The following is a 17,679-nucleotide window of genomic DNA, read 5'->3' on the forward strand; positions in this document are numbered from 1 at the left end:
ATGTAGCCCCCCAGGCCCTCTGTAGCCTTACTAAGAGCTAGCTTCTAAGAGTGACGTCATTTCCATTTTAAAATACCTAACCTCAGTACTTGTTAAAGGCGTACTCACAAATCCAATTTTTGCCTGTCCCATAGGGACTTTTCTGAGAGGATACATGTTAGACCCCTGCTGTTTAGAAGGAATAGGGAAATTATTAATATCCTTTTTACATTGTTCTAATTCTTCCCTTAAATTTGGACAAGGATTTAAGGGTTTAGCTCCTTCATGACCCCCAGATTCCTTTCCTCCAACCTTCCTGTTGCCCCCTGATCGACCTGTCCTCTACTTTGTGAAATGTATGGCGTGAGGGCAAGCATGTTAGGGGATCCCAGGGCTTTTCACTGGGTGAGGACTCTTTACTATGCTCTTTTTATTTCTCTTTAAGGGGAAACATGGGGTTAATTCACTAATTCAACAAACAGCATAATCCATCGCCTCTTGTGAGGATGGGGATTTATCATTCACATAAAGAATTAAACCTTGGCATACACAGTCCTTATTTGGGCTAAACTTAGGCCAAAAGACTGACGAATGGGCTCTCTAGGCTGGATAAAACAGCAATACTTTATTATTTTTTGTTTCTCCTTATTCCTGGTTCCAGTGTTATTCTCCCAAGCCTGTAACATCCTCCCCAGTGGACTATCTAGGGGGAAGCTGGAGGGGGCCTCCTCGGTTTCCTCCTTCCTTTGTTCCCTAGTCCTAGAATTCTTGCTTCCCATTTTCAGTTGCTCCCCGAATCTGAGTTCCCCTGTGTACTCAATGCCCCTTACTGGAGGTCTCTTCACAACCCGCAAGTCAACTGCTTTGTAACTGCTTTGTCCATCTCTGGCCTTCCTGGGAGAACAGAACCATGGATTGGGTCTCCGCACTCGCTTCATATCTAGGATATGTCTCAGTCACACACACTTGACCTCCGAAAATGCCCAACCACCAAGGCAGTGCTCATAGTCCAATCTTCCTACCTGGGCTTGTGCACAAGTTTGCCTGGTTGCCGTGGTGCCTGCTTTTCTGTTTTTCCCTGTGTCACTTTCGTTGTCTTCTAAATAACAGTTTCAAGTTTGTCTGTGGCTTCTGTGGGGAACCTGGACATCTGGACAGAATGGGCCACATGAATCCAGTGGTACACTTTTCCTCTTTCCGCCAAAGTCTCACTTCATGCAAGCTCAGTGATCCCCATACAGGCCACTAGATTGTAGGAAACAAACCCACCCATCCAAACCCAAAGAATTGTCTCTCTCAGAGAACAGTGAAAGTGAGACTTTTAGCAACAATTTTGCAATATCGGGTGTCTGGAATGCAGGCACACCAGGGACGGTTTCAACAAAAAATTTATTCCGTAGTGCCCATGTCCCTCCCCCAGTTCCTCATTAGCTGAGTACTATGGGGTTACAGTCTTTCTGGATGTTGCCTATTGTAGTTTGATTAAAGCTTCCAGTATGTTCTTTAGAGTCTTTTTGCTGCATTTTGTTGCAGCCCATAATGCATTGCGATTGTCTCAGGACTCCTTAAACATTTAATTTATGGCCCTAATGGCTGCACTTAGGTGATAAGAAAGGGTACAATTTTCTACATTTCAAGCTAGCCTAAACTGAATTCTTTGGTGAGGTGGGGAGGGGGTCATCGAGGGGGCCCCAACTGATCGGCACCTGGCTGGTGCATGAAAAGGAAAGCAGGAAGGAGCTGGGGGATGGCTTAGTACATTTTGCTTTTTTATCTCTTTGTGTCCATGTGTCTCTTTATGTCCATGTTGAACCTATACTAAGGCACATAGAATTGAAAATGAACCATCATGTGTAGCTTATTTTTGACGCCCTTAAGTTCTGCCCAAGCCGAGGCTGGGCCAAGGACCTTGAACGTCCAGCTGTGGCCTCCTCCTGCTGCAGGTGAGGACTGGCACCTGCTCTGTCCCCATCCCAGTCTGTCTCTCAGGCTTACCAGGGTGCATCTAGGTGGATGAGTTGGGAATTGCATGCTGATTGCTGAGAGCCTGAATGATCATGGACTCAGAGGGAGCCAATAGTAAAGACAGATGTGATCTGGTGACAGGTTAGAAACTAGAAAGGAATCCGAGGAGAGGCAGAGCCTCTAGTCCCTTCCTCCCTGCATCACTCCCCCCTGTTTCTCCAGCCATCAGAAGGATGCCAAGAAAAGGACCCACGAGGCTGACGGAGGGCCCCTGCATGTGCAGTTCCCTTTGTGGCCTCCCTTGTACCAGGGAGGGTCCTGAGTGCACACGGCCATCCTCTTCCACCTTGCAGCTGCCCATGCGCCTCATCCGGGAGCTCTCTCTCGGGGGTGTTGTGTCCTCTGGGTCTCTCAAGGCTGTGCTTTTTCCAGGTTCTCACCATGTGGCCCCTGCCGCCCTATGTTTCCTTGCAGATGATATGGACGAGTAGATAAGCAGGTGTCCCTGGGCAATTTGGGGAGTGGGAACCAGCAGCCTGCCAGGGCAGCTGGTTCCCTGTTTTCATCCTATGTCCAGGTATTACTTTTTCCAGCCCCCAGAGTCATAATCCCTAGGGACTGTGTTTTGGGGGCTTTGTTCTGTGCTTTGTGGCCTCACCTTGCCTTTCCTGAGCCAATGTTTTTCTTCTTAACATCTTCATTGCCTGGCAAGTTTAAAACAAGAGACAGTCAGAATTGTTTTCCCCACAGTCAAGTTGTTTGAGGGGAGAGGAGAAAGCAGAAAGTTTTGTGTTTTTGTAAAGACAGAGGCAGCGCAGGGGACAGTGAGAGGCTGGGGTGTCCAGGAGACCCGAGTCTTTCTGCCATTTCCCCACTCCTGTGTGTCTGGCCAGTGGGGTAGTGGCGACTCATCCTTGAACCTAATTGCACTCAGGCCTCAGCGGATGGGATGGTTCATCCCCTGCCCTGCAGCAAGAGGGCCCCGTCCAGGAGGCACTCACAGCAGAGGCAGTGCAGGTCTGTGGTCCCTCCTGCTCTCACCTGCAGTGTCTCCTGTAGAGCGACTGTCAATTTTGCTTCCCTGTAGGCAGGAATGGTTTTCTCACAGGTCACCGGAATATTGGCCAGAAAAAGGGTATGAAAATCACAAGTTAATTTCTCAAAATTCCTGCTTTAAATGTTGATGTCCATCAACATAATTTCAGCTGGATAATCTTAATAAGATGTCCTCCAATACTGATGCTGTAAAGCATGTTGAGTGGAACAGGAACTCAAATTTGGAGCTTCCTTTCTCGGAGGGTTCATGTGGGAGACTGTGGCTGTGGCAGTGGCAATAACCAGGTGCAGAGGGTGGAGGCAGCCTCAGGATGAGGGGTCTGAAGAAACCCCCTACTGCACAAGGAGAAGGAGAAGATCCCCTGTGAGCTGCAATGGCAGTGGCCTGGGTGGAATCCCTGCTAGGAACACGGCAGGAAGGCTGTGCAGTCTCACGAAGCAGCAGTTCTGGGATGGAGCTGCGATTCCTGGGATGAGTGCACCAGGCAGGGGCAATCACAGCCCAGGTGTAGGTTATGGGGAGGGGAGGGCTCCTTGAGCAAGGGGGTCCCCAGCATCAGGTCAGCTGCAGACTCCATCCAGCCACGTATTTCCATGCTGGCCCTGTGAGCTCCAGGGCTTCCTGATGGGATCTCCCATTAGAAGCTGCCTGCTCAGAGCTGGGAGGGGAGAAACGCTGAGCTGCAGGTGGAGGATAGAACCCACAATGTGCAGGGTCTGCCCTGGTGTGCAGGTGCCTCCGCAGATGAGGAGGGCCTGGGGACTGAAGGGGAGAAGGACCCCGTGTGTGTGTGACCCAGCCCAGGACTGGAGGACATGGAGATAGGGCCAGGGCCTCTCTTTGGGAAGGCCTCCCACTGTGTCAGGGCTGGTCAGGCGTGAGAGGAGGGGAGGGCATTGAGTTACCTCCTGGGTCTTGTTCTTTAGTCCTGGGGTCCTTTCACTCCCTGTACGATGGGTGCTGGGCACAGGGCAGGTGCTGATGCTGATAGAGTCATGGGAGGGGACTGGCAGGGGCTGGGAAAAGTATCATGGGAGGGAGAAAAAAGTGGGGACGTCATCTTCCCTCAGAGAAAGGGTGCATCTGATTTTGGAGTGACTGAGGAGGGAGAAGTCCTCAGGGAATAAAAGCAGCGCCCTGCACCCAGTGGAACATTTACTGTTTCTCTCTTTTCTCCAGAGCATGGGAACCTACAAGGCCCGGATCAACACCTGGCTGGGACAGGAGACCACCAGGGCAGTGCACAACTGGGATTTCAGTCTCCCATGTCATCTCCTGGTTTCACTGGTGCCACTGAGGGCAGCTAGACTCTGCAGCCAGGTGGCCTGGATTCAACTCCCTGCCTGGGTCTCACCAACACTTTCCCTCTTGGTGCCTCAGTTTCATTATCTATGAAATGGGGAAATTAACAGTATTTATTTCTTGTGGTTGGATGAATGATAAGGGTTACCATATATGAGGTGTTTGCAGTTGTGCCATGTTATTTTTGTTATTTTGTTGTTATATTTTACTATATCACATGTGCCGTAATTGTATTATTATAGATGAGCTTTATGAGTGAGTTTCCTGGTGACGGTTCCTCCTGGGGAGCCAGGACCAGCTTTCCTGGCACCTTGAGGTCCTCTCATCCCTGTGCCACTCTCCTGCTTTACCCTATTCTGCTCTGTCTTCATATTTTATACTATAGATATTTAACGTTTAAATATACATTTCTGGTCTGTGTTTTATTTCACGTGTCTGGGAAGGGAGAGAGTGTGAGGTTCAGGAGAGAAGGAGAGGTCTGTCTTCATGCCTGGACGCAGCACAGAGAAATCTCCCCTCCTCCCCCACATCTCCCCACCAGTTCTCAGTGAGGGACAGATTCACAGCAGCACCGAAAGGGCTGAGAAGGGATGGGGGACATCTGGGGCCAATGTTCAGGGGTTGACTATGTTGGGGAACATCTGCCCTGCAGAGTTGGAGCCCACATGTGATGATGTAGAGCTGAAGATGATATCCGGGAGGTGACAGAGAGTGCTTTGGGGTTTCCTGATTATGAAGAGTAGAGGTCAGTGCTTCTGGGGTGAAGTGACTGCTAGGGACATGTGAACGGAATTAATGCAGAATAAATGAGCTGGGAATGAGGATGAGTAAAGCAAGCATCAGTATCTCCTGCCATCAGTTCAGACTGATTGGGGAGGTGGGATAGTTACTGACCCTGTTGCGTGATTCCTCCTAACTTCCTGGTTTTGGGTGCACAGGTGGGTGGTGCTGTTCTTGGTCAGGGCAGCCTAAGCTCTACCCAGGTAAAGCAGTGGTGGCAGAGAGAGTTAGGGGAGCACCTGTGAAACTGACCAAGACAGGGATGGGAGCCCTCTGTGCAGCAGTAGCAGATGCAGAACCTGCCTGGATGCAAGAGAAAGATTAGGAACCCTAGCTGGGTCCTGTTTCCTGCCTGCCTGTGTTCACAGGGTAACCAGTAAGAGAGCTGGGGTAGGGAATTCGTTCATAAGCTATGTATCCAGAGATGTGTTTATAGATATATTGTTTCATGTTTGTATTCAGGTTTGTTGTCACAGACACATTTATCCATGCGTGTTTTATGTTTAAGTTACTTTAGAATGGTTCAGTCACACAATCTTCATTGGTGCTGCCTCTCTCTCTACACACACAGACACTCATACACACACACACATATTCACACATGCTATACAAACATACCTACCTGTATCTATAAAGAGATATGTTATTTTATTTTTTATTTTGTAAATTTGTATGCATTCATGAGGCACCAATGCAATTTTGCTACATTGGTATATTGAGTTGTGGTAAAGTCAGGGCCTTCAGTGCATCCGTCACTGGAGCTGGGCACATTGTACCCACCAAGAAACCCCTCTCATCATACACCCACTGCCAACCATCCTTACCCTTCTGGGTCACTATTGGCCATCATTCCACATGCTGCTTTCATGTGTATAAAGAGATATTAAGCAAATATGGCAGAGTGGTAACTTGAATTTTACTGCACTATTCTTTCAGATTCTTTGCACATTTGAAAATTTACACAATTATAAGTTGGAAGAATGAGGGAAAACAGAGAGAGAGAGAGAGAGAGAGCTGAACTGGAATAGGCTAGTGTCCCACTAGGAACCATAATTGATCTTTGCCATTTTGAAAGTGTGTCCCCTGAGCTGCCTTCAGAGTCCTGGAGGGAAACCTGTTTTCACAGAAATACCAAGATGCCATCTGCCTGTTTCATTACGTTGACTTTTCCATTAATGTTGCAAATGCCACGGTAAGTAACACACCCAGCACCTCAGCAGAACCAGGCAGTGGCTCCAAACCACAGTCCCACTTCAGATTATCTTTGATGGAGCAGTAAAAATTTATTTTTATTAGATTTTGATCCCTCAGTACATGTCTTTAATATTATTTGAGAGAAAGTGGGAAATACGCATAAACCCTTACTACACAGAGAAGCAGGATGGTAGCCTTGAGGAAGGGCACTTGTGTTGACTCAGTTATGAGTTCAACCAGCAGGTCTCCTTCACCCACTGAAAGACAATTTCATTATTTTCAGTTTGAAAGTGTTATGGATAAAGCTGCAAGAGTATTTGTGTACAGGTGTTTTGTGAACATAACATTTTCCCTTGTTTGAAATAAGTGCCTAGGAGGTCAGTTGCTAGTCATAAGGTAAATTGCATGTTAAGTTTGAAGAAAACTGCAATACCCATTTCCAGAGTGGCTGTCCCATTTTAAAGTCCTTCCTACCAGCAACATAAGAGTAACCCAGTTTCTCTGCATCCTTGCCAGCACCTGTTGTTACCTTTATTTTGTATTTCAGCCATTCTCATGATTGTGGTTTTAATTTGTATTTTTCCTACTGGATAATCATGTTGAGTGTCTTTTCATTTGCTGGTTAGTCCGGTGTTTATCCTCTTCAGAGAAATGTCTGTTCCTGTCTTGCTCATTGCCTGTTTTGTATTTGAATTTCATTTTTACTGTTGGGTTTTTACATTTCTTCATACATTCTGAGTGCAAGTCTTTACAGAATATGTTGTCTGTAAATATCTTCTCTCATGCTGTAGCTTGCTTTTTTATGCTCTTCACAGGTCTCTCACAGAGCAACAGTTTTTAATGTTGATAAGATCCAATTTATTAACTTTTTCTTTTATGGATCATACTTTTGGTGTTATGTCTAAGAACTCTTTGTCCAGTCTTATTTCTGATGACTTTTTCTTCAAAGGTTGTAATTTAAAGTTTTTAATTTATTATTTATTTTAGAAAAAAAAAAAATTGGCCTAGGCTGTCCTTGAACTCCTGGGCTCCAGGGATCCTCCCACCTCAGCCTCCCGAGTAGCTGAGAGTACAGGTCTGTGACACCAGGCCCAGCTCAGTGTTTGCCATTTTAACTCTGTGTCTTGCATTAAAGCTTGTGATTCATTTTGAGTTATTTTTTGTATAAAGTGTGAGATTTGGGCTCAGGGTTTTTCCACTGCGGTTGTCCAGTTGCTCCAGCACCGTTTGTTGGGCAAGCTCTCCTTCCTTCATTGAATTGCTTTTGTGCTTTTGTAAAAGTCAGTTGAGCATATTTGTATGTTTTGCTCACTTTCAGTTGAGTTGCTTGTCTTCTTACATTGAGTTTAAGAACTTGTCACATATTCTGGATACATGTTCTTCATCGCAAATGTAATTTGTAATAAATTGTGAAATATTTACTCCCAGTCTATGGCTTGTCTTCTCATTTTCTCAATTACGTCTTTTGGAGCACTCAAGTTTTAAATTTTAACTAAGCCCAATTTCTCTATCTCTTTTTTTTTTTTCACTTGTAGATCATGCTTTTGGTATTTTTATCTAAGAATCTTTTGCCTAACTACCCAAAGTCAAAAAAATTTTCTCTTACATTTTCTTTTAGAAATTTTATAGTTTTAACTCATAAATTTTAGCTCTATAGGTCTCTAATTTGTTGGAGCTGATATTTTATATGGTGTTAAGTGTCACATTGAATTACCTATGCAACTTCATTGAAAATCAATTGACAAAAAAAAAAAAATTTGTAAGAAGGTCTTTCTAGATTTTCACTTCTGTTCCTTTCTGTTCATTGATCTCTATGTCTCTCAGTTCCATACTGTCCAGATTTTTATAGTTTTATATGACATTCCGTTTTTTTTGTTCAAATTTGTGTTGGCACTTCTGTGTCCCTTGCATTTTCATATACATTTTTAGGCTTATTTTGTCAGTTTTCTATGAAATATCTGCTGGAATTTTGATACCAATTGTGTTGAACCTATAGATCTATTAGGGGAGAACTGCCATCTTAACAATATTATTGAGCTTTCCAACCACATCTCTCCATTTATTTAGACCTTTAATTTCTCTCAGTAATGTTTTTTTATTTTCAGTGAACAAACACTGGTCCTTTCCTAAATTTATTTCTATTTCGCGCTTTTGGTAACTACTGTGATAGGAAAGTTGAGATTTTCATTGCTTGTATAGATAAATATGTTAATAATTAATTTTTATATTGATTTTATATACTATGGGCCCTTCTGGATTCATTTCTTAGTGCTAGCAGACTTTTATCTGCTTGTGAATTCTACAGACAAGGTCATGTTATCTGTGAATAGAGTTTTATGTTTTCCATTTTATCTGGATGCCTTTAATTTTTAATTTTCTGCCTTAGCGCACTGGCTACTATCTCCAGTACAACGTTAAGTGGAAGTGGAAGTACAATGTTAAGTGGAAGACTGGACGTCCTTGCATTGATCCGTATCTTAGGAGAAAAGCATTCAGTCTTTCTTCATTAAGCATGATTTTAGCTGTGGGTGTTTTATAGATGCCCTTTATCAGAGTGAGGAAGGTCCCCTCCATTCCTATTTTGTTGAAACTTACAAACATGAATGGTGTTAACATACCTGTCAACTGTTTCTTCTGCATCTTTTGAGATAATTATATCTTTTACTTCATTAATACAGTGCTTTCCATTCATCGATTTCAAATATTAATCCAACCTTATTTTCCTGGGATGAATCTCATTGGTCATGGAGTATAATCCTTTTTTATGTGGCATTTTATCGTCTGCCAGTGTTTGTTGAGGACATTTTCATTTGTGTTTATTGCTGATACTGGTCTCTGGTATTCTTTTCTTGTGAGTCTTGCTCTGACTTTGATATTAGGGTAATGCCAGTTCTGTAAATGCGCTGGAAAGTCTTCCCTCCTCTCTTCTTGTCTGACAGAGCTTTTGAAATATTTGATAGAATTCACCAGTGAAGATATTTGGGTTTTGGCATTTCCTTGTGAGAAGGTTTTTAAATTACTGACTTAGTGTACAGTTCTATTCAAATTTTCTCTTTACTTTTGATGCAGTTTTGAAATTTTCTTTTTATTTCTTGTTTATTTTATTATTATTATTTTTTTGAGATGGGGTCTCACTCTGTCACCCAGGCTGGAGTGCAGTGGTGCATCTCAGCTCACTGCAAGCTCTGCCTCCTGGGCTTAGCCATTCTCTTGCCTCAGCCTCCCTAGTAGCTGGAAATACAGGTCTTGACAGGAAAGTCACTGATCCTGGATTGGGCTATGCTCAATCAGAGGTAGATGTCAATGCTTCAAGGGCCATAGAAAAACAAGAAAAGAAGAAATTGCACCAATTTGGACTGCTGTGTCACATTTCTTTACACAGGAAAACACACTTTACAGCCTCAAACAGCCAACAATGCACAGGGAGATGCCCTCCTCAGGAGAAAACTTTGATAGAAAATTGAAATGGTCAATTGAAACACTGATTGTCTAAAAACTGCCAATATAATTGTTGAGCAATATAAACACGAAGGACTGGCTTTTATATCTCCATAAATGTGCTCACTGTCAACATGGGTGGGGCTGCAAGAGTGACTCCACTAGGCAGCTTCCTCTCTTTGTCCTGATGGATCAGGATGATGCTATTATGACTATACATACATTCTTCCTAATGGGAGAAGATGCTGCAGTAATGACTACACTTCACCTAAAATTTCTTTTTTCATATGTGATGCCGTGGTACTAGGAATAGGGATGTAAATAAAAGTGCCAGAAACAGGAATTATCCCTAGGCCAAAAACCATAACTGTATTTTTACACCTGTATGTAAGAATCCCCAAGCAACTCAAGGATTGTGCTATGCCTTCATTTCATCTGGCAAAGTCAGGTTTAACTGTAAGTAGAGCTATGTAGCCTGGTGGTCCAATAGTCCCAACTAGTTCCTTCCCTATGTAACCTACCCTCTATGATCAAGAGTAGACTGAGGGAAGATATGCTAGAATACTATTGCTGCCTGAAGTCTAGACCAGCACAGCAGCCAAACCAAATGTCACTTCCAAAACCTAAAAAGACTGATATAAAGGGACAGAAAGAGGAATAGTGGCTGAGGGTAAGTGAATAAATCAAAGGGTTATGTAGTGAGGAAAATTCAATATTAGCTTATCTCCTCAAAAGTAGTGTGAGCAAGAGAAGATACTGTCTCTTAGTTCAATTATACTGGATGCCTAAAAGGGAGAAGCCATATGTCCCTGAGACCATTCATGTTTTTGGAACCCGGTAAGACTGAGTGGTGTCTGCAAAGCTGAATGACTTCTTTCTGGGAGACATATTCATACAAGAGGATGATAAACTGGTCTAATTTTGAATGACTGAATGAGACTCTGATAATATGCCAATATGTCTTTACTGTTATAATCCTTTTCCTATAAAAGATATGTGGTCAAAGAAAAACATGTAGTCTTTGTCCCTGGTTTCTCCTAAAAACCTTAGACTCTTGAGAGATAAGAGTGTCTTTAGAATACTGATGACAGGATTCTTGGCTGAGGAGATCCTAGTTATCTTGAGAATGGGGGCTGGCTGCCAGAGACACATACCTGTGATGAGAACGTTGTGTTATTCCATTTTGTGTTGCTATAAATAAATGTCCGAGACTGACTAATTTACATAAACAAGGTTCATGTGTCTCAGGATTCTGATGTCTGGAAATGTTTGAGCATTTAGTGAGGGCCTCAGGCTGCTTCCACTCATGGCAGAATGCAAAGGGGAGCTGGTATGTGCAGAGATCACATGGTAACAGAGGAACAGAGAGAGTAGGAAGTTGCCAGGCTCTTTTTAACAACTAGCTCTCTTGGAAAATAATAGAGCAACAATTCATTCACTCCAGAGAGAGAGCAGTATCTCTCTATTCATAAAAAATTTGTCCCCATGACCCGAACGGCACCCATTAGGCCCCACATCCCACAGTGGGCATCAGATTTTAACATGAGGTATCAAGGGATAAATACTTATATCATTGCACCCTGTTGCTAGCCAGCCAAAGCTCATGTTCTTCTCACATTGCAAAACACAATAATCTCCCAATTGTCCCAAATTATTTTAGGTTGTTCCAGCATCAACTCAAAATTCCAGAGTCTTATCTGAGATTCAAGGTGAGTTCTCAAAGCTATAAGCTTTGAGCCAGTAAAATTTTTAAAAATGTTATTTACCTCTAAAATATTAATACAACAGTGGAAGAGACATTTCTTATTCATTTCCATTCCAAAAGAAATAAATGGGCCAAAAGAAATGAATGCAGTCTTCTCACAGGCTGAAACTCATCATAGCAGAGATTAAAACTTAAAACTCTAAAATAATCTCCTTTAACTCTATATTTTGAATCCTGAGCACATTGACTGGTTCAAGTTCTGGGCTCATAACGCCATTTGTAGCCCCACATTTATGGTTTTGCTGAACATAACCCATATAGCTACTCTCATGGGTGAAAACTGAATGCCTATGGTTTTCCAGGCTGAGGTTGCACATTGCCAGTGGCTCTACAATGTAGTAGTCCTGGCAGGGGTCCTGCTCCTGCAGCTGCACTAGGAATTGTCCTGGGTATTAAATTTCCCCTTTAAATATCAGTTCCAGTTTTGGTTCATTTCTTTGCTCCCACGTATGTGCAAAGGCTATTACAAGCAGCCAGGCCAAATCTTGAATGTTATGCTACTTAGAAATTTCTTTTGATGATACCCTTAATCATCACTCTCAGGTTCAAGGTTCCAGAGATCCCTAGGGAGGGGGCACAATGCCTCCAAGTCCTTTGCCAATGCATAACAAAAGTGACCTTTCCTGTAGGTCCCAATAAGTTCCTCGTCTCCATCTGAGACCTCATCAGCCTGGACTCTATTGTCCATATCACTATCAGCATTTTGGTCACAACAACTTAACAAATCTCCAGGAAGTTCCAAAATTTCCCTCATTTTCTTGTCTTCTGAACTCTCCAAAGTCTTCCAACCTCTGCTTGTTATTCAGTTCCAAAATCATTTCCACATTTTCAGCTACCTTTATAGCAATACCCAACTTCTGGTGCCAATTTTCTGAATTAGTTGATTCTCACACTGTTATAAAGAAATACCTGAGGGGGGAGGTTCCAAGATGGTCGAATAGGAACAGCGCCAGTCAACAGCTCCCAGTGTGAGTGACGCAGAAGACAGGTGATTTGTGCGCTTCCAACTGAGGTACTGGGTTCATCTCACTGGTGCTTGTTGGACAGTGGGTGCAGCCCATGGTGCAGGGCGGGGCATCGCCTCACTTAGGAAGTGCAGGGGGTCAGGGAATTCCCTTTCCTAGCCAAGGGAAGCCGTGACAGACGGTATCTGGAACATCAGGACACTGCCACCCTAATTCTGTGCTTTTCCAGTGGTCTTAGCAAATAGCACACCAGGAGATTATATCCTGCACCTGGCTCAGAGGGTCCCACGCCCACAGAGCCTCACTCATCCAGGAGAAATTCTCCAACCTAGCGAGGCAGGCCAACAATCAAATTCAGGAAATACAGAAAACACCACAAAGATACTCCATGAGAAGAGCAACTCTAAGACACATAATTGTCAGATTCACCAAAGCTGAAATGAAGGAAAAAATGTTAAGGGCAGCCAGAGAGAAAGGTCGGGTTACCACAAAGGGAAGCCCATCAGACTAACAGCAGATCTCTTGGCAGAAACTCTACAAGCCAGAAGAGAGTGGGGGCCAATATTCAACATTCTTAAAGAAAAGATTTTTCAACTCATAATTCCATATCCACCCAAACTAAGCTTCATAAGTGAAGGTTAAATAAAATCCTTTACCAACAAGCAAATGCCGAGAGATTTTATCACCACCAGACCTGCCTTACAAGAGCTCCTGAAGGAAGCACAAAACGTGGAAAGGAACAACTGGTACCAGCTACTGCAAAAACATGCCAAATTGTAAAGACCATTGATGCTAGGAAGAAACTGCATCAACTAATGAGCAAAATAACCAGCTAACATCGTAATAACAGGATCAAATTCACACATAAAATTATTAACCTTAAATGTAAATGGGCTAAATGCTCCAATTAAAAGACACAGACTGGCAAATTCGATAGTCAACACCCATCAGTGTGCTATTTTCAGGAGACCAATCTCACATGCAGAGATACACACAGGCTAAAAATAAAGGGATGGAGGAATATCTACCAAGCAAATGGAAAACAAAAAAAAAAGCAGGGGTTGCCATCCTAGTCTCTGATGAAATAAACTTTAAACCAACAAAGATCCAAAGAGACAAAGAAGGCCATTACTTAATGGTAAAGGGATCAATTCAACAAGAAAAGGTAACTATCCTACATATATATGCAACCAATACAGGAGCACCCAGATTCATAAAGCAAACTCTTAGCGACCTACAAAGAGACTTAGACTCCCACACAATAATAATGGGAGACTTTAACACCCCACTGTCAATATCAGACAGATCAAAGAGACAGAAAGTTAACAAGGATATCCAGGAAATGAACTCAGCTCTGCACCAAGCGGACCTAATAGACATTTACAGAACTCTCCACCCCAAATCAACAGAATATACATTCTTCTCAGCACCACATCGCACTTATGCCAAAATTGACCACATAGTTGGAAGTAAAGCACTCCTCAGCAAATGTAAAAGAAATTATAGCAAACTGTCTCTCAGGCCATAGTGCAATCAAACTAGAACTCAGGACTAAGAAACTCAATCAAAACCGCTCAACTACATGGAAACTGAACAACCTGCTCCTGAATGACTACTGGGTACATAACGAAATGAGGGCAGAAATAAAGATATTCTTTGAAACCAATGAGAACAAAGACACAACATACCAGAATCTCTGGAACACATATAAAGCAGTGTGTAGAGGGAAATTTATAGCACCAAATGCCCACAAGAGAAAGCAGGAGAGATCTAAAATCGACACCCTAACATCACAGTTAAAAGAACTAGAGAAGCAAGAGCAAACACATTCAAAAGCTAGCAGAAGTCAAGAAATAACTAAGATCAGAGCAGAACTGAAGGAGATAGAGACACAAAAACCCTTCCAAAAAATCAATAACTCCAGGAGTTGGTATTTTGAGAAGATCAACAAATTGATAGACCGCTAGCAAGACTAATAAAGAAGAGAAGATTCAAATAGATGCAATAAAAAATGATAAAGGGGATATCACCACTGATCCCACAGAAATACAAACTACCATCATAGAATACTATAAACACCTCTATGCAAATAAAGTAGAAAATCTAGAAGAAATGGATAAATTCCTGGACACATACACCCTCCCAAGACTAAACCAGGAAGAAGTTGAATCCCTGAATAGATTAATAACAAGCTCTGAAATTGAGGCAATAATTAATAGCCTACCAACCAAAAAAAGTCCCAGACCAGATGAATTCACAGTCGAATTCTACCAGAGGTACAAAGAGGAGCTGGTACCATTCCTCCTGTAACTACTCCCATTAACAGAAAAAGAAGAATCCTCCCTAACACATTTAATGAGGCCAGCATCACCCTGACACCAAAGCCTGGCAGAGACACAACAAAAAAAGAGAATTTTAGACCAATATCCCTGATGAACATCAAGGCAAAAATCCTCAATAAAATACTGGCAAACCGAATCCAGCAGCACATCAAAAAGATTATCCATCACGATCAAGTTGGCTTCATCCCTGGGATGCAAGGCTGGTTCAACATATGCAAATCTATAAATGTAATCCATCATATAAACACAACGAAAGACAGAAACCACATGAATATCTTAATAGATGCAGAAATGACCTTTGACAAAATTCAACAGCCTTCATGCTAAAAACTCTCAAAAACTAGGTATTGATGGGATGTATCTCAAAATAATAACAGCTATTTATGACAAACCCACAGCCAATATCATACTGAATGGGCAAAAACGGGAAGCATTCCCTTTGAAAACTGGCACAAGACAGGGATGCCCTCTCTCACCACTCCTATTCAACATAGTGTTGGAAGTTTTGGCCAGGGCAATCAGGCAGGAGAAAGAAATAAAGGGTATTCAATTAGGAAAAGAAGAAGTCAAATTGTCCCTGTTTGCAGATGACATGATTGTATATTTAGAAACCCCATTGTCTCAGCCCAAAATCTCCTTAAGCTGATAAGCAACTTCAGCAAAGTCTCAGGATACATAATCAATGTGCAAAAATCACAAGCATTCCTATACACCAATAACAGACAGACAGCCAACTCATGAGTGAACTCCCATTGACAATTGCTTCAAATGGAATATAATACCTAGGAATCCAACTTACAAGGGATGTGAAGGACCTCTTCAAGGAGAACTACAAACCACTGCTTAATGAAATAAAAGAGGACACAAACAAATGGAAGAACATTCCATGCTCATGGATAGGAAGAACCAGTATCGTGAAAATGGCCACACTGCCCAAGGTAATTTGTAGATTCTATGCCATTCCCATCAAGCTACCAATGACTTTCTTCACAAAATTGGAAAAAGCTACTTTAACGTTCATGTGCAACCAAAAAAGAGCTGGCATTGCCAACACAATCCTAAGCCAAAAGAACAAAGCTGGAGGCATCATGTCACCTGACTTCAAACTATACTACAAGGCTACAGTAACCAAAACAGCATAGTACTGGTACCAAAATAGAGATATAGACCAATGGAACAGAACAGAGCCCTCAGAAATAATACCACACATCTACAGCCATGTGATGTTTGACAAACCTGACAAAAAAAAGAAACAGGGAAAGGATTCCCTATTGAGTAAATCGTGCTGGGAAAACTGGCTAGCCATATGTAGAATGCTGAAACTGGATCCCTTCCTTACACCTTATACAAAAATTAATTCAAGATGGATTAAAGACTTAAATGTTAGACCTAAAACCATAAAATCCCTAGAAGAAAATCTAGGCAATACCATTCAGGACATAGGCATGGGCAAGGTCTTCATGACTAAACACCAAAAGCAATGGCAACAAAAGCCAAAATTGACAAATGGGATCTAATTAAACTAAAGAGCTTCTGCACAGCAAAAGAAACTACCATCAGAGTGAACAGGCAACCTACAGAATGGGAGAAAATGTTTACAATCTATCCATCTGACAAAGGGCTAATATCCAGAATCTTCAAAGAACTTAAACAAATTTACAACAAAAAATCAAACAACCCCATCAAAAAGTGGGCAAAGGATATTAACAGACACTTCTCAAAACAAGACATTTATGCAGCCAACAGACACATGAAAAAATGCTCATCATCACTGGCCATCAGAGAAAAAAGTTAGGAAACAACAGGTGCTGGAGAGGATGTGGAGAAATAGGAACACTTTCACACCGTTCGGGGGAGTGTAAACCAGTTCAACCATTGTGGAAAACAGTGTGGCAATTCCTCAAGGATCTAGAACTAGAAATACCATTAGACCCAGCCATCCCATTACTGGGTGTATAAGCAAAGGATTATGAATCATGCTGCTATAAAGACACATGCACATGTATGTCTATTGCGGCACTATTCACAATAGCAAAGACTTGGAACCAACCCAGATATCCATCAATGATAGACTAGATTAAGAAAATGTGGCACATATACACCATGCAATACTATGCAGCCATAAAAAAGTATCAATTCCTGTCCTTTGTAGGGACGTGGATGAAGCTGGAAACCATCATTCTGAGCAAACTATTGCAAGGACAGAAAACTAAACACCCAATGTTCTCACTCATAGGTGGAAACTGAACAATGAGATCACTTGGACACAGGAAGGGGCATGTCACACAGTGAGGCCTGTCATGGGGTGGGGGGAGCAGGGAGGGATAGCATGAGGAGATATACCTAATGTAAATGATGAATTAATGGGTACAGCACACCATGTTTACATATGTAATGAACCTACACACTGTGCACACTTAAAGTATAATAATTATTATTAAAAAAAATACCTGAGAGTTCATAATTTATAAAGAGGTTTAAATTGGCTCATGGTTCTACAGGCTACACAAGAGTATGATTCTGGCATCTGCTCAACTTTTGAGAGGTCCTCAGAAAACTTTCAATCATGCTGAAAGGTTAAGGGGAAGCAGGCATGACTGACATGCCTGGAGCAGAAGGGAGAGAGAGCAGGGAGGTGCCACACACTTTCAAACACCAGATCTTGTGAGAACTATCACAAGAACAGCATCAAAGAGATGACTCTAAACCATTCATGGAGGATCCATCCCCATAAGCCAATCACCTCCCACCAGGTGCCACCTCCAACATTAGGGATTACAAGTGGACATGGGATTTGGGTGGGGACATAGATCCAAATGCTATCAGGGGCCATGGTGGACATGAGGGTTGGCTGGTATCCCCACTTCTCACCTGTCACCAGGGACACAGACA

The 17,679-nt window shown here is 42.5% G+C and overlaps 1 protein-coding gene and 2 long non-coding RNA genes across 3 annotated transcripts in view; 2 read left to right on the top strand and 1 right to left on the bottom strand.

Moving 5' to 3' along the window:
* Positions 1–7,704, top strand: part of LOC141410139 (uncharacterized) — a 66,350-nt gene extending 58,646 nt beyond the window's left edge. The window contains exon 3 of the mRNA XM_074038606.1: positions 4,181–7,704. Coding sequence (XP_073894707.1) covers positions 4,181–4,396 — 216 coding nt within the window. The 3' untranslated portion in view covers positions 4,397–7,704. The remainder of the gene's footprint in view (positions 1–4,180) is intronic.
* The window catches only part of LOC123571637 (uncharacterized), a 155,617-nt gene that overhangs the window by 91,564 nt on the left and 46,374 nt on the right, over positions 1–17,679 (top strand). The window lies entirely within an intron of this gene.
* Positions 1–17,679, bottom strand: part of LOC141410143 (uncharacterized) — a 123,394-nt gene that overhangs the window by 60,646 nt on the left and 45,069 nt on the right. The gene's annotated exons all lie outside the window — the stretch shown is intronic.

This window comes from Macaca fascicularis, chromosome 4, assembly GCF_037993035.2.
Source record: "Macaca fascicularis isolate 582-1 chromosome 4, T2T-MFA8v1.1".
Lineage (NCBI taxonomy): Eukaryota > Metazoa > Chordata > Mammalia > Primates > Cercopithecidae > Macaca > Macaca fascicularis.